The sequence below is a fragment of the Oncorhynchus clarkii genome, chromosome 32 (genome assembly GCF_045791955.1).
Source record: "Oncorhynchus clarkii lewisi isolate Uvic-CL-2024 chromosome 32, UVic_Ocla_1.0, whole genome shotgun sequence".
Taxonomy (NCBI): Eukaryota; Metazoa; Chordata; class Actinopteri; order Salmoniformes; family Salmonidae; genus Oncorhynchus; species Oncorhynchus clarkii.
Window position 1 is genome coordinate 17,191,457 of NC_092178.1, and position 18,112 is coordinate 17,209,568.

The 18,112-nt window shown below is 43.5% G+C and overlaps 1 protein-coding gene across 1 annotated transcript in view; it reads left to right on the plus strand.

Annotated features, from left to right (window-relative positions):
• Positions 1 to 18,112, plus strand: part of LOC139392373 (gamma-aminobutyric acid type B receptor subunit 2-like) — a 354,915-nt gene that overhangs the window by 147,041 nt on the left and 189,762 nt on the right. Inside the window, exon 3 of the mRNA XM_071140323.1 lies at positions 4,463 to 4,633. Coding sequence (XP_070996424.1) covers positions 4,463 to 4,633 — 171 coding nt within the window. The remainder of the gene's footprint in view (positions 1 to 4,462; positions 4,634 to 18,112) is intronic.

The window sequence follows — 18,112 nt, forward strand, 5'->3', positions numbered from 1 at the left end:
GTTGTGGGGGTGCTTTGCTGCAGGAGGGAGTGGTGCACTTCACAAAATAGATGCCATCAAGAGGGAGGAAAATTATGTGGATATATTGAAGCAACATCTCAAGACATCAGTCAGGAAGCTTGGTCGCAAATGGGTCTTCCAAATGGAGAATGACCCCAAGCATACTTCCAAAGTTGTGGAAAAATGGCTTAAGGACAACAATGTCAAGGTATTGGAGTGCCCGTCACAAAGCCCTGACCTCAATCCTATAGAAAATGTGTGGGCAGAACTGAAAAAGTGTGTGCAAGCAAGGAGGCCTACAAACCTGACTCACTTACACCAGCTCTGTCAGGAGGAATGGGACAAAATTCACCCAACTTATTGTGGGAAGCTTGTGGATGGCTACCCAAAACTTTTGACCCAAGTTAAACGATTTAAAGGTAATGCTACCAAAAACTAATTGAGTGCACATAAACTTCTGACCCACTGTGAATGTGATGAAAGAAATAAAAGCTGAAATAAATCATTCTCACTACTATTATTCTGAAAAAGTGGTGATCCTAACTGACCTAAGACAGGGAATTTTTATGTGGATTAAATGTCAGGAATTGTGAAAAATATCAGGAGTTGTGAAAAATATCAGGAATTGTGAAAAACTGAGTTTAAATGTATTTGGCTAAGGTATATGTAAACTTCTGACTTCAACTGTATTTGTATTAGCGGTAGTAAATCAAATCAAATCAAATAGTAGTAGTAATAGTAGATGTAGTAGTACTAGCAGCAGCAGCAGCAGCATTACTAGTACTAGTAGTAGTAGCAGCAGCAGCAGAAGTAGTAGTAGTAGTAGTAGCAGCATACTAGTAGTAGTAGCAGCGTAGCAGCACCAGCAGCAGTAGTAGTAGTAGTAGTAACAGCAGTAGCAGTAGTAGCAGTAGTAATAGTTGTAGTACTTGTCTTAGTTGTAGTCGTATTAGCAGTGGTAGTAGTAGTAATAGTGGTAGTAGTAGTAGTAGTTATAGTTTTCGTCATTGTCGTTGTAGTAGTGGTAGTAGTAGTACTAGTAGTAATCGTAGTAGTAGTAGTAGTGGTAGTAGTAGTTGTATTAGCAGTAATATTCGTCATAGTAGTAGTAGTAGTAGCAGCATCAGTGGCAGTAGTAGTTGCAGCAACAATAGTAGTAGTACTATTAGTAGTAGTAATAGTAGTAAATAAAATAAATAAATAAAAAGTAGTAGTAGTATTAGTAGTGGTAGTGCTAGCAGTAGTGGCTGTAGTAGTAGTAGTGGTATTAGTAGTGGTAGTGCTAGCAGAAGTGGTTGTCGTAGTAGTAGTAGTAGAAGTTGTAATAGGTGTTTTACAACAGTCATTCTGTGATATACCCATATGTGGGTTCCAATCAAGCGCTTATAGTTTTGTATCTGATTTTCCTGTAGTTTACCCAAGGTATATATTTTCCACAGCAATTCTCCTGACTCCCCTTCCCCTTTTCTCCCCAGGCTGTCACAGGAGGCTTCAACCCAATCAATGTGTTTGGGCAAAAAAATCACTGGTTCTCATTGGAGACCCATGGGAGTTTCTCCCGGTGTGGGTGTAGAAAACAGCCGTAGCTAAACGGAAATTTAAACTACAGTGGAAAGACCCAGTAAAGCCCTTTTAAGACTGGTGGGTGATTTTGGATTTCGCACTGTGTAACGGGTGTCGTCCGAAGGATGAGACCAAGGCGCAGCGTTCTTTGAGTTCCACATAATTTAATAATGAAGTGAAGCTTTTAGAAAAAACTAAACAATAAAGAATACAACGACCGAACAGCCTCGTTGTGCCAACTACCTGCACACAACCGAAAGAACAAGATCCCACACTGAAGGAGGGGGGAAAAAAAGCTACCTAAGTATGATTCCCAATCAGAGACAACGATAGACAGCTGTCCCTGATTGAGAACCATACCTGGCCAAACACAAAGAAAATAAAACATAGAAACATGAACATAGAATGCCCACCCTAGTCACATCCTGGCCTAACCTAAATAGAGAATAAAAACCTCTCTATGGCCAGGGCGTGACACACTGGTACTGAAATAAAGGGTCGTCTCTCTTACGCTTGTAATTTGTGTGTTGTTCCATGGTCCTCAACGGATGGTTTGGGAAACAACAGGGCGCCCAAATGAAATGGGTTCTAGAGAGGGGATAATACTGAGGCATGATGGACCGGTGGTGCTGAATGTTGTTGGTAAATGTTTGACAATATATGGATTCTATTGATCTCCAGTTATGAGGTTTACAATAAGGAATACATGGTGAAATGTATTCTCGGTGAAGAGAACATAATTAACATTAAAGCTATATTAATCAGATGCCTTAACCACATTCCCTCCAAAATTATATATGACATAAATATGAGTTGAGAGAATACAAGAATACGTGTTTGAAAATAGTAAAAATACTATCCTTGACTGGCTTTTGAAGATCACGGTAAAGCACTGGCTTTGTGAGTGGAGGTGCTATGACTAGCTTCTCTAATCTTAAACCTGCTTCCAAGAAATGTGCACGCAATCACACACACACCCCTAGCCTCAATCAGAATGATAATATCCTCCTTTTGATCGCTATCATGAATCAGTGTGTCTGCTTAATTTCTCTCTGCTCGGTAATTAACCCTGCGTTGATTCATATCAGTCATTCATTTAATGAGAGATAGGACACATTGAAATTGGAGTGCAACACGTTTTCTTCTCTCAGCTAGCTAAACATGCTAATGGAACAGAGGCAAACATGCTAATGGAACAGAGGCAAACATGCTAATGGAACAGAGGTAACCATTCCGGATTTGGCAGGATTAGGCTACATTTCTTTACTGTCACCCCTCATATATATGGCTTCATAAAGCCTTTACAACAACTACACAATATTCTTTGTCAAACTGTAAGGTGAACATTTACGTAAGGTGAACCTTTCCAAATTCTAGTTTTAACTTTGCCATGATGTCTTTGTCAAGAGCTCACTACTTTTTCAGTATACGTGAGACAGTGCGGTGGTATCTTTGTCATTCTCTTCTCGTGTTCACTGGCTGTCATTTAGTAGTGAGAGACAGAGAGACATACAATTGAGAGAGACATACAATTGTTTCTCTCTCTTTCCTCTCCCTCCCACTAGCAGAGCCAGAGAACCTTCCACTTCCACAGTGGTGTAGGGACAGATACTGTGGAAGACACTGTAGGCCTACTGTTGGTCAAAGGGAGAGAACACATTGATGTGTGAAAATGTTGTACATTCTATAGCAGTAAATGTCTCCATGTTCACTCAATTATTTGATTTTCAACCTGTACCTGGAAATACATGACTTCAGAATATTTTTCAACAGACGAAAGTAGCCCAGTGTGTTGTATTCAGACCTAGTGCTTGCTACATAAAATGCAGACCTTGCTGTTTGAAATCTTGAAAGCAGTAATTTCCTGAAAAAGTTCAGCAATATTTTGGGGAACCTGAATTAATTTAAACCTGCTTATGGTGCAGTATTTGAACTGAATATGCAAGGTGTATTTAAAAATGACCCAGCAAATTTGTGGGCAAAGAAAATGAATGGAAACGGAACCAAACAGAACGATTGTTAGAGAGGAATACTTTTAACTTTACCTTCATCTCAGAATCTTTCATGAATACACAAACAAACAAACAAACACAAACACACACGTCAGTCAGTCAGTCAGTCAGTTAATGTCGTCCATCCCAGCTGTCACTCCCACCAAACAATTACAGCTCCTGTTAATGTGGGCACTCTGAAGGTGTGAGCTTCCCTAATGTTTCCACAGACGTGTGAGAGTGTTAATTTGTTCAGACTAGATGGACTCCCAAACTAGATAGAGAGTGTGTGTGTGTCTGTCCTCCCGGCGTGTGTGTATGTACCTGGCGTGCGTGCATGCGTCCGTGCGTGCGACTGACACACTGAGACTGCCCTAGTTGCCATGGCTTAATCCCTCAGATGGCGATCGAAGGCCTATGTCTAAAGCTAGGATCTCAGATGGCGATTTAAGGCCTCTGTCTTAAGCTCAGATCTCAGCTGGTGATTTAAGGCCTCTGTCTAAAGCTCAGATCTCAGATGGCGATTTAAGGCCTCTGTCTAAAGCTCAGATCTCAGATGGTGATTTAAGGCCTATGTTTAAAGCTCATATCTCAGATGGCGATTTAAGGTCTCTGTCTAAAGCTCAGATCTCAGATGGTGATTTAAGGCCTCTGTTTAAAGCTCAGATCTCAGATGGTGATTTAAGGCCTCTGTCTAAAGCTCAGATCTCAGATAGCGATGGAAGGCCTCTGTCTGAAGCTCAGATCTCAGATTGTGATTTAAGGCCTCTGTTTAAAGCTCAGATCTCAGATAGCGATTTAAGGCCTCTGTCTAAAGCTCAACTCCTACTTTCGGAACACCAGGATCAGTCTGAATGTAGCCAATGTTTATTGGTCAGAAATGTACTATCCTGTCCTTTTCTTTCCAGCTCTCCTTTGCGGCAACAACCCCTGTTCTGGCCGACAAGAAGAAGTACCCCAACTTCTTCCGGACGGTTCCGTCGGACAACGCAGTGAACCCAGCCGTGGTCAAGTTCCTCAACTTCTACAACTGGAGCCGTGTGGGGACCCTCACACAGGATGTCCAGAGGTTCTCAGAGGTGAGGCACGAATATATTATGACTATATTATGATTGATTGAGTAATTGATTGATTGATATTAAGATTTTCTTTGAGATAATGATACAGTATATTGTGGAGATATCATGATACAATGATATATTGTGGAGATATCGTGATATTATGATATACACTACATGACCATGGGTATGTGGACACCTGCTCGTGGAACATCTCATTCCAAAATTATGGGCATTAATATGGAGTTGGTCCCACCCTTGCTGCTATAACAGCCGCCACTCTTCTGGGAAGGCTTTCCACTAGATGTTGGAACATTGCTGCGGGGACTTGCTTCCATTTAACCACAAGAGCATTAGGGAGGTCGGGCACTGATGTTGGGCGATTAGGCCTGGCTCGTAGTTGACGTTCCAATTCATCCCAAAGGTGTTCGATGGGGTTGAGGTCAGGGCTCTGTGCAAGCCAGTCAAGTTCTTCCACACCCATCTCAATAAACCATTTCTATATGGACCTCACTTTGTGCACAGGGGCATTGTCATGCTGAAACAGGAAAGAGGCTTCCCAAAACTGTTGCCACAAAGTTGGAAGCACAGAATTGTCAATATTTTTTATTTTTTTAAATTTTTATTTCACCTTTATTTAACAAGGTAAACTAGTTGAGAACAAGTTCTCATTTACAACTGCGACCTGGCCAAGATAAAGCAAAGCAGTGCGACAGAAACAACAACACAGAGTTACACATGGAATAAACAAGCGTACAGTCAATAACACAATAGAAAAAATAGAAAGTCTATATACAGTGTGTGCAAATGGCGTGAGGAGGTAAGGCACTAAATAGGCCATAGTAGCGAAGTAATTACCATTTAGCAAATTAACACTGGAGTGATAGATGAGGAGATGATGATGTGCAAGTAGAAATACTGGTGTGCAAAAGAGCAGAAAAGTAAATAAAAACAATATGGTTATGAAGTAGGTAGATTGGGTGTGCTATTTACAGATGGGCTATGTACAGATGTACAGATCGGTTAGCTTCTCAGATAGCTGATGTTTAAAGTCTCCGGCTTCAGCGATTTTTGCAATTCGTTCCAGTCATTGGCAGCAGAGAACTGGAAGGAAAGGCGGCCAAAGAAGTGTTGGCTTTGGGGATGACCAGTGAGATATACCTGCTGGAGCGCGTGCCACGGGTGGGTGTTGTTATCGTGACCATTACGCTGAGATAAGGTGGAGATTTACCTAGCATAGACGTATAGATAACCTGAAGCCAGTGGGTCTGGCGATGAATATGTAGCTAGGGCCAGCCGACTAGAGCATACAGGTCGCAGTGGTGGGCGGTATAAGGGGTTTTGGTGACAAAACGGATGGCACTGTGATAGACTGCATCCAGTTTTATGAGTAGAATATTGGAAGCTATTTTGTAAATGACATCGCCGAAGTCGAGGATCGATAGGGTAGTCAGTTTTACGAGGGTATGAAGGAGGCTTTGTTGCGAAATAGGAAGCCGATTCTAGATTTAATTTTGGATGGGAGATGTTTAATATGAGTCTGGAAGGAGAGTTTACAGTCTAGCCAGACACCTAGGTATTTGAAGTTGTCCACATATTCTAAGTCAGAACCGTCCAGAGTAGTGATGCTAGTCGGGCGGGCGGGTGCGAACAGTTGAAAAGCATGCATTTGATTTTACTAGTGTTTAAGAGCAGTTGGAGGCCACGGAAGGAGTGTTGTATGGCATTGAAGCTCGTTTGGAGGTTAGTTAACACAGTGTCCAAAGAAGGGCCAGATGTATACAGAATGGTGTCGTCTGCATAGAGGTGGATCAGGGAATCACCAGCAGCAAGAGCGACATCGTTGATATATACAGAGAAAAGAGTCGGCCCGAGAATTGAACCCTGTGGTACCCCCATAGAGACTGCCAGAGGTCTGGACAACAAGGCCCTCCGATTTGACACACTGAACTCTATCTGAGAAGTAGTTGATGAACCAGGCGAGGCAGTCATTTGAGAAACCAAGGCTGTTGAGTCAGCCGATATGAATACGGTGATTGACAGAGTTGAAAGCCTTGGCCTGGTCGATGAAATCAGCTGCACAGTATTGTTTTTTTTTATCGATGGCGGTTATGATATCGTTTAGTACCTTGAACGTGGCTAAGGTTCAACCTTGACCAGCTCGGAAACCGGATTGAACAGTGGAGAAGGTACGGTGGGATTCGAAATGGTCATTGATCTGTTTATTAACTTGGCTTTCGAAGACTTTAGAAAGGCAGGGCAGGATGAATATAGGTCTATAACAGTTTAGGTCTAGAGTGTCACCCCCTTTCCAATCTTTAGGGATCTCAGACGATACAAAAGAGAATAGACTGATAATAGTGGTTGCAATAATGGTGGTGGATAATTTTAGAAAGAGAGGGTGCAGATTTTCTAGTCCAGGTGATTTGTACGGGTTCAGGTTTTGCAGCTCTTTCAGAACATCTGCTATCTGGATTTGGATGAAGGAGAAGTTGGGGAGGCTTGGGCAAGTAGCTGCAGGGGGTGCGGAGCTTTTGATCGGGGTAGGGGTACTTTACAGTGTCCCAAAACTTTTTGGAGTTAGAGCTACAGGATGAACATTTCTGTTTGAAAAAGCTAGCCTTTGCTTTCCTGACTGACTGCTTATATTGGTTCCTGACTTCCCTGAAAAGTTCAATATCGCAGGGACTATTCGATGCTAGTGCAGTCCGCCACAGGATGTTTTTGTGCTGGTCGAGGGCATTCAGGTCTGGAGTGAACCAAGGGCTATATCTTTCTTAGTTCTACATTTTTGAAAGAACAACCTGGCATCCTCGACTGACGGGATGAGATCAATATCCTTCCAGGATACCTGGGCCAGGTGGATTAGACAGGCCTGCTTGCAGAAGTGTTTTAGGGAGTGTTTGACAGTGATTAGGGGTGGTCGTTCGACTGCAGACCCATAGCAGACGCAGGCAATGAGGCAGTGATTGCTTAGATCCTGATTGAAAACAGCTAAAGCAGGGAGTAAAACAAATTTAGGGAGGATGCTTCTGATGTTAACATGCATGAAACCAAGGCTTTTACGGTTACAGAAGTCAACAAATGAGAGTGCCTGGGGACACACAGGGCCTGGGTTAATCTTCACATCACCAGAGGAACAGAGGAGGAGTAGGATGAGGGTACGGCTAAAGGCTATCAAAACTGGTCGTCTAGTGCATTGGGGACAGAGAATGAAAGGAGCAGATTTCTGGGTGTGGTAGAATAGATTCAGGGCATAATGTGCAGACAGGGGTAAGGTGGGGTGTGGGTACAGGTGAGGTAAGCCCAGGCACCGAGTGATGATAAGAGAGATTACATCTCTGGACGGGCTAGTTATGCTGGGTGAGGTCACCGCATGTGTGGGCCGTGGGACAAAGGAGGTATCTAAGGCATGTTGAGTAGGACTAGAGGCTCCGCAGTAAACTAAAACAATGATAACTATCCTAAACAACAGTGTACAAGGCATATTGACATTTTAGAGAGACATAAAGCCAGCAGCATACCACCCTGCATATCACTGCTGGCTTGCTTCTGAAGCTAAGCAGGGTTGGTCCTGGTCAGTCCCTGGATGGGAGACCAGATGCTGTTGGAAGTGGTTTTGGAGGGCCAGTAGGAGGCACTCTTTCCTCTGATCTAAAAAAATATCCCAATGCCCCAGGGAAGTGATTGGGGACACTGCCCTGTATAGGGTGCTATCTTTCAGATGGGATGTTAAATGGGTGTCCTGACTCTCTGAGGACATTAAAGATCCCATGGCACTTATCATAAGAGTAGGGGTGTTAACCCCAGTGTCCTGGCTAAATTCCCAATCTGGCCCTCAAACCATCACAGTCACCTAATAATCCCCAGTTTACGATTGGCTCATTCACCCCCCTCCTCTCCCCTGTAACTATTCCCCAGGTCGTTGCTGTAAATGAGAACGTGTTCTCAGTCAACTTACCTGGTAAAATAAGGCGGCCAAAGAAGACAAAAAAAAATGTATAAAGCGAGGCATAAAGCAATCACAGGTGTTGATTGGGAGAGCTAGCTAAAACAACAACAGCTAATCAGCTAAGACAACAACAACAGGTAAAATGGTGATGAATGAGCAGAGAGGGTCGGTTAACTACACACAGGGCCTGAGTTTGAGGCAGGGGCTGACAGATAAACAAAATGGTGTACCGTGTTTAATGAACAGTCCAGCAGGCATCAGCTATGTAGCCAAGTGATCATAGGGTTCAGTGTACAGCAATAGATGGAACAGGGAAGCTGCGGGCTAGCATGTGGGAGACACAGCGTTTAAAGTTAGCAGGCCGGGGTAAGTAGAAGCGTCTGCTCCTATTGTAGTTGTAGTAATTTCGTTTGCTAGCTTCGGGGCAAGGGCGTTAGCCACTCAGTAGTAGCTAGCTAGCAGCGATGATCCGATGCAAAGGTACAGTGGTTACGGCAAGGATCCGGTGGAGTAGTGGATTCTAGCCGTGTTGGGGGTAGATTCCTGGAGGCATCGGCCGAGTGATCACAGAGTAGGCCGGGGGGTGGGGCTAGCTTTGGGGCTCGGTCACTCGGTGGCAGCTAGCTAGCTGTGATGATCAAGAGTAATAGTCCAGGGTTTACGGCAGGAATCCGGCGTTGTAGTGGAGAAAACAGTCCAATACAGACAGGCTGGCAAATATTATCCAGGCAAAAAAAAAGCGTCTGGTGTCTGTGCAGAAGGTAAGGGCCGCTAACAATGACTAAGTAGCTAATTAGCTGGCTAGCTACTGATGGTTCTGGCTATAAGGTCTAAACAAAATAGCGGATCCGTGTCACATTGGGTGAGGCAGGTTACCGGAAGGTATATTTTATTTAAAAATGGAAAGAGATTGAAAATAAATTGAAATATATACAAAAAAAGACGAAAAATGCAAAAAGTAAACGAGAGGATGACAAACCACGTCTGCACTGCTACACCATCTTGGATTGTTTGTATGCTGTAGCGTTAAGATTTCTCTTCACCGAAACTAAGGGGCCTAGCCCGAACCATGAAAAACAGCCCCAGACCATTATTCCTCCTCCACCAAACTTTACAGTTGGCATTATGCATTGGGGCAGGTAGCATTCTCCTGACATCCGCCAAACCCAGATTTGTCCGTCGGACTGCCAGATGGTAAACTGTGATTCATCACTCCAGAGAACACGTTTCCACTGCTCCAGAGGCTGCGCTTTACTCCAGCCGACGCTTGGCATTGCGCATGGTGATCTCAGGCTTGTGTGCGGCTGCTCTGCCATGGAAACCCACGAAGCTCCCGATGAACAGTTCTTGTGCTGGCGTTGTGCTGTCAGATGCAGTTCAGAACTCTGTAGTGAGTGTTGCAACTGAGGATTTTTAAGGGCTACGCGCTTCAGATTGGCGGTCCCGTTCTGTGAGCTTGTGTGGCCCTACTACTTTGCTCTGAGCCGTTGTTGCTCCTAAACCTTTCCACTTCACAATAACAGCACTTACAGATGACCGGGGCAGCTTTAGCAGGGCAGAAATTTACGAATTGACTTGTTGGAAATGTAGCATCCTATGACCGTGCCACGTTGAAAGTCACTGAGCTCTTCAATAAGACTATTCTACTGACAATATTTGACTATGGAGATTACATGGCTGTGTGCTTGATGTTATACCCCTGTCAGCAACAGGTGTGGTTGAAATAGCCAAATCCACTAATTTGAAGGGGAGTCCACATACTTTTGTATAGGGTATAGTGTATATCGTAGAGACATGAAAGATAGGATTGTGCCGAAAGTGGTTACTTCAACATGGACCCAGAGGGTAAAAAACAGATTCTTTAAAAGGTTGATTTTCATTACTTACAGAGAATATTACTATTTATATATTCCCTGTAATGTTATTCCATCTGGTGCGTCCTTTTGAGTCCCTCTAAAAATAAATTACATTTTTGAAAGTGGCATTTTAACATTATCACTCAACACAAATTACTTCCTTTCCCAGTGTGTGATAAAGTCCTTGTGGGAAAGATGAGTTGCATTATCCCATCTGACTCACCATGCATGGTGTCTGAATGCAGGTTTAAGGCCCCAACACCCATCTCACAGAACCAGTACGTACACACATCAACACCCATCTCACATGCTGTGGAGGTCCATTGAGGAACTGTTCTCTCCAGGAGAATGTTGAGGCATGCATGGTGGTTTCAAGTAAAACCAGATGACTGCACCTGCTTCCCCACACACAGTCTCTCTCAGCAGACACAGGTTTTACTTAGCTATCAGGTTGTTAGCACAAAATTGGCTGATAGTTGTTTGGAGGCACTGTTTCTGCGGTCAACACCTTCTGAGGTTTCTCCATGGATTAGTGTGGTGGAGAAATAGAAGGGAGTCTTTACTACAGTATACATGTACTGTATGTAACCCTCTCACCAGGCTCGAATTTGACTCTCACAATATTACCTTACGTAGAATATCACAACAACATGGGATGTTAGGAGAGAAGGACATCTCCAATAAGAATCCCAATTGTAAACTCTCTAGGGTGATGACAAATAGGGTATTAACTTCAGATGGAATGATTATAGATTTTTGTTATTGTATATTCCTTTCCCATGCATTAAGTGAAATTGAAACAGGAAATGACTCCACCAAGGCAAAATACATAAGGTTCAAGATGTTTATTATTACATTTTCAATGCACCACATCAAAATAAAAATAAAATAATAAACCCTAATGAGTCGTGCACGACCCATGTCCAAATTATTTCAAGCTTGCTTAACCCGTTGGCGCGCGTTGGAGATCCCAAAAGAATGACGACACACATAAAGTCCAGAAGCACCCCACCGTTGTGGTTACTCACTACTCGTAGATATTCCCTCAGCGAAGTATGGCAGTTCTGTGCAGGTTTTCTCACAAGATCCACAGCAAGCACAGCTATCAATGCAGACAGTACTCCTTAGCAGTAACGGATATCAGATTGAAACATGAACTCGTTAATCTTCCCCAAGCTGTTCTCTCTCGGTGTCACGCGATGCTAGGCTAACCTCAAGGCTGTCAAATACCTCCACGATGAGACGGTAGCTTCAGTCTTTACTAAGTCTTTCTCAACAAAGTGATAATAACTCTCTTGTGAAATAAAATAGGTATTTCCCTTCAAAACTCGATAGGTATGGGTTTTGTTCTATTTTTATCGTCATCTTTTATCATTTTTCATAATGTAATGTCCATCCTTTTCTCAACGTCACTCTCTCGCTTTTTCCCAGGCCTCCAGTTAACCAGGTCAACTCCCATTGGCCACAGCTTAACAAGCGACCTTATTGGTCAAAACTTAAACTTAAAAGTAAACCAACCTATTCACTTGTACATTACCAATTAATTATAACAAATGAACTCAATACTTGGTTTTACCAAGGGTATTACATGTATATCAATCAGCAGCATCATCCGTTCTTATGGAGCTATGGTATTTGACATCTATTCACTGAAACAAAAACCACTGGCTCCTTTCCTCGACTTGTCATACCCCTAGATAGGAATATAAACGTGTGTGAGAACAGCACATCACCCTAACAGCACCAACACCGCAGCACCCCATGATACCCTGTTTGTGTATCAAAGTGGTATCGGTAGATATCAAAGTGTGGATTAAAAAATCTATCACTTGTGACTGGAGAGCGTGGCATTGTCTGGCGTTGTCGGGCTAGTTGAAAACAATCTATGTGGTGGTGCGGAGGGATAAGAAGACTCGCTGTGACTCTGTGGAAGAGCTAAATCCTTTTATCTCCCTCCTCCTGATGCCGCCGTGAGGTTTAGAACGGAAAGAAAGACGGAAGGGCGGTCGATTCAATCAACCTGCTATACCATTTGTCCTTAATCCTGATTTACAAATATATGCAAGGGAGGAAGCATCGTTTTCTCCACTTCCATTCTCCACTCAGATTGTTGCATTGGATCTAGCAGTGGTTTGGTTGATTTGGGCAGGAAAACAAACGGTGTCAAATTATGAAAGGATATAGGAACACTTGAAGTTAATCAATTTGTGCATAAGATGGGAAAAAAAGTAATGTGTTCTGCATTTCATTGCTTTTCAATGGTCCAAAAGTCCTTGAGAATAGATATGGGAGAATATCGGAACAGCTGTTTATACATTCATGTCTCGCTCTGAGAAATTATGTCCATATTTCATAACTTTATCCAGTTGTGAAAGACATTTCATTACTTTCTAGTCCTTCCTTACTTCTGAGCCACTATCCAATACATTTTCAGAAACTGACAGTTTAGCAGGTCGTTTTTTCCTGACAACATTTATCAATAAGTCTGTCCAACATCTAGCTGACAAATGTGTGGATTTCATCGCTTTAGGTTTAGCTTGACGGGATCTCTTCCCGTCTATCCTGTCTCCACTGTTGCCATCTGACACATTTCAGGAACCTAGGAAGTTTTTCCCTTGCACTGTCTATTAATAAGTGGATTAAGGTCTGTTTTGAATCACACTACACCATGCAGTCTTGATGATTAAGCCTCAATCCCCTGTTTGCTGTTAGAGACTAGAATGCCTCATGATCATGAATTCAAACTATTTGCCAAGGCCACTGCTCTTTAGGTGGTGAATTGTGTGTCTGTGTGTGTGTGTGTGTGTGTGTGTGTGTGTGTGTGTGTGTGTGTGTGTGTGTGTGTGTGTGTGTGTGTGTGTGTGTGTGTGTGAGATCACTTCAACCGCTCTGCTTTCTCTACCATTGTAGTTCCTAAGGAAGTCCTGAGGCATGGTCCTAGGGCTCAGGTCCTCCGAGAGAGAGAAAGAAAGAGAGAAAGAGAGAATTAGAGAGGGCATACTTAAATTCACACAGGACAACGGATAGGACAGGAGAAGTACTCCAGATATAACAAACTGACCCTAGCCCCCCGACACATAAACTACTGCAGCATAAATACTGGAGGCTGAGACAGGAGGGGTCAGGAGACACTGTGGCCCCGTCCGAGGACACCCCCGGACAGGGCCAAACAGGAAGGATATAACCCCACCCACTTTGCCAAAGCACAGCCCCCACACCACTAGAGGGATATCTTCAACCACCAACTTACCATCCTGAGACAAGGCCGAGTATAGCCCACAAAGATCTCCGCCACGGCACAACCCAAGGGGGGGCGCCAACCCAGACAGGAAGATCACATCGGTGACTCAACCCATTCAAGTGACGCACCCCTCCTAGGGACGGTATGAAAGAGCCCTAGTAAGCCAGTTGACTCAGCCCCTGTAATAGGGTTAGAGGCAGAGAATCCCAGTAGAAAGAGGGGAACCGGCCAGGCAGAGACAGCAAGGGCGGTTCGTTGCTCCAGAGCCTTTCCGTTCACCTTCCCACTCCTGGGCCAGACTACACTCAATCATATGACCCACTGAAGAGATGAGTCTTCAGTAAAGACTTAAAGGTTGAGACCGAGTAGCGTACGTGTAGGTATGTACGGCAGGACCAAATCAGAGAGATAGGTAGGAGCAAGCCCATGTAATGCTTTGTAGGTTAGCAGTAAAACCTTGAAATCAGCCCTTGCCTTGACAGGAAGCCAGTGTAGGGAGGCTACCTGAAGTTTATTTAGTGCTTTATCCGGGTAGCCGGAAAGTAGAACATTGCAGTAGTCTAACCTAGAAGTGACAAAAGCATGGATGAATTTTTCTGCACCATTTTTGGACAGAAAGTTTCTGATTTTCGCAATGTTCCGTAGATGGAAAAAAGCTGTCCTTGAAACAGTCTTGATATGTTCTTCAAAAGAGAGATCAGTGTCCAGAGTAACCCCGAGGTCCTTCACAGTTTTATTTGAGACGACTGTACAACCATTAAGATTAATTGTCAGATTCAACAGAAGATCTCTTTGTTTCTTGGGACCTAGAACAAGCATCTCTGTTTTGTCCGAGTTTAAAAGTAGAAAGTTTGCATCCATCCACTTCCTTATGTCTGAAACACATGCTTCTAGCGAGGGCAATTTTGGGGCTTCACCATGTTTCATTGAAATGTACAGCTGTGTGTCATCCGCATAGCAGTGAAAGTTAACATTATGTTTTCGAATGACATCCCCAAGAGGTAAAATATATAGTGAAAACAATAGTGGTCCTAAAACGGAACCGTGAGGAACACCGAAATTTACAGTTGATTTGTCAGAGGACAAACCATTCACAGAGACAAACTGATATCTTTCCGACAGATAAGATCTAAACCAGGCCAGAACTTGTCTGTGTAGACCAATTTGGGTTTCCAATCTCTCCAAAAGAATGTGGTGATCGATGGTATCAAAAGCAGCACTAAGGTCTAGGAGCACGAGGACAGATGCAGAGCCTCGGTCTGATGCCATTAAAAGGTCATTTACCACCTTCACAAGTGCAGTCTCAGTGCTATGATGGGGTCTAAAACCAGACTGAAGCATTTGGGATACATTGTTTGTCTTCAGGAAGGCAATGAGTTGTTGCGCAACAGCCTTTTCTAAAATGTTTGTGAGGAATGGAAGATTCAATATAGGCCGATAGTTTTTTATATTTTCTGGGTCAAGGTTTGGCTTTTTCAAGAGAGGCTTTATTACTGCCACTTTTAGTGAGTTTGGTACACATCCGGTTGGATAGAGAGCTGTTTATTATGTTCAACATAGGAGGGCCAGGTACAGGAAGTAGCTCTTTCAGTAGTTTAGTTGGAATAGGGTCCAGTATGCAGCTTGAAGGTTTAGAGGCCATGATTATTTTCATCATTGTGTCAAGAGATATAGTACTAAAACACTTGAGCGTCTCTCTTGATCCTAGGTCCTGGCAGAGTTGTGCAGACTCAGGACAACTGAGCTTTGAAGGAATACGCAGATTTAAAGAGGAGTCCGTAATTTGCTTTCTAATAATCATGATCTTTTCCTCAAAGAAGTTCATGAATTTATCACTGCCGAAGTGAAAGCCATCCTCTCTTGGGGAATGCTGCTTTTTCGTTAGCTTTGCGACAGTATCAAAAAGGAATTTTGGATTGTTCTTATTTTCCTCAATTAAGTTGGAAAAATAGGATGATCGAGCAGCAGTAAGGGCTCTTCGGTACTGCACAGTACTGTCTTTCCAAGCTAGTCGGAAGACTTCCAGTTTGGTGTGGCGCCATTTCCGTTCCAATTTTCTCTAAGCTTGCTTCAGAGCTTGGGTATTTTTTGTGTACCAGGGAGCTAGTTTCTTATGAGAAATGTTTTTAGTTTTTAGGGGTGCAACTGCATCTAGGGTATTGCGCAAGGCTAAATTGAGTTCCTCAGTTAGGTGGTTAACTGATTTTTGTCCTCTGGCGTCCTTGGGTAGACAGAGGGAATCTGGAAGTTCATCAAGGAATATTTGTGTTGTCTGTGAATTTATAGCACGACTTTTGATGTTCCTTGGTTGGGGTCTGAGCAGATTATAAAATGGTGGTCCGATAGTCCAGGATTATGAGGAAAAACATTAAGATCCACAGCATTTATTCCATGGGACAAAACTAGGTCCAGAGTATGACTGTGACAAGTGAGTGGGTCCAGAGACATGTTGGACAAAGCCCACTGAGTCGATGATGGCTCCGAAAGTCTTTTGGAGTGGGTCTGTGGACCTTTTCATGTGAATATTAAAGTCACCAAAGACTAGAATATTATCTGCTATGACTACAAGGTCCGATAGGAATTCAGGGAACTCAATGAGGAACGCTGTATATGGCCCAGGAGGCCTGTAAACAGTAGCTATAAAAAGTGATTGAGTAGGCGGCATAGATTTCATGACTAGAAGCTCAAAAGACAAAATTTGCTATCGTAAATGTTAGCAACACCTCCGCCTTTGCGGGGTGCACGGGGGATATGGTCACTAGTGTAGCCAGGAGGTGAGGCCTCATTTAACACAGTCAATTCATCAGGCTTAAGCCATGTTTCAGTCAGGCCAATCACATCAAGATTATGATCAGTGATTAGTTCATTGACTATAATTGCCTTTGAAGTAAGGGATCTAACTTTAAGTAGCCCTATTTTGAGATGTGAGGTATCATGTTCTCTTTCAATAATGACAGGAATGGAGGAGGTCTTTATCCTAGTGAGATTGCTAAGGCGAACACCGCCATGTTTAGTTTTGCCCAACCTAGGTCGAGGCACAGACACAATCTCAATGGGGATAGCTGAGCTGACTACACTGACTGTGCTAATGGCAGACTCCATTATGCTGGCAGGCTGGCTAACAGCCTGCTGCCTGGCCTGCACCCTATTTCATTGTGGAGCTAGAGGAGTTAGAGCCCTGTCTATGTTGGTAGATAAGATGAGAGCACCCCTCCAGCTAGGATGGAGTCCATCACTCCTCAGCAGGTCAGACTTGGTCCTGTTTGTGGGTGAGTCCCAGAAAGAGGGCCAATTATCTACAAATTATATATTTTGGGAGAGGCAGAAAAACAGTTTTCAACCAGCGATTGAGTTGTGAGACTCTGCTGTAGAGCTCATCACTCCCCCTAACTGGGAGGGGGCCAGAGACAATTACTCGATGCCGACACATCTTTCTAGCTGATTTACACGCTGAAGCTATGTTGCGCTTGGTGATCTCTGACTGTTTCATCCTAACATCGTTGGTGCCGACGTGGATAACAATATCTCTTTACTCTCTACACTCGCCAGTTTTAGCTTTAGCCAGCACCAGCTTCAGATTAGCCTTAACTTTGGTAGCTCTGCCCCCTGGTAAACAGTGTATGATCGCTGGATGATTTGTTTTAAGTCTAATACTGCGGGTAATGGAGTCGGCAATGACTAGGGTTTTCAATTTGCCAGAGCTAATGGTGGGAAGCTTCGGCGTCTCAGACCCCGTAACGGGAGGAGTAGAGACAAGAGAAGGCTCTGACTCCGACTCGCTGCTTAATGGGGAAAACCGGTTGAAAGTTTCTGTCGGCTGAATGAGCGACACCGGTTGAGCATTCCTACAGCATTTCCCTCCAGAAACCGTGAGACTGTTGTCCGGCTGCGGGGACCGTACGAGGGGATTTATACTAACGTTACTATCTGTACTTACTGTTGGCACAGACACTGTTTCCTCCTTTCCTACACTGAAATTACCCTTGCCTAATGATTGCGTCTGAAGCTGGGCTTGTAACACAGCTATCCTCGCCGTAAGGCGATTGTTCTCCTGTATATTATGAGTACAGCGACTGCAATTAGAAAGCATAATGTTAATGTTACTACTTAGCTTCGGCTGTTGGAAGTCCTGACGAACCATGTCCAGATAAAGCGTCCGGAGTGAAAAAGTTGAGGAAAAAAACAAAAATATAAACGGTAATTAAAAAGTAAAAACCGTAAAGTTGTCAGGTAGCAAAGTAAGGTTGGCAACAAAACGCACAGCAACACGTAAACAAGTCTGCAAGTTGTGACCGGAAATGGCGTCAAAAATTACGTTCCAAAAAGTACAACCCAAATTCTATGGAAAACGTTAATTAATCCAAAAATCTATCTAAGTGTGTAGAGTGAAGTTGTCCATAGACGCTGATCTTGGGTCAGTTACCCCTCCTCCTCTCCTCATCACTCTCTCT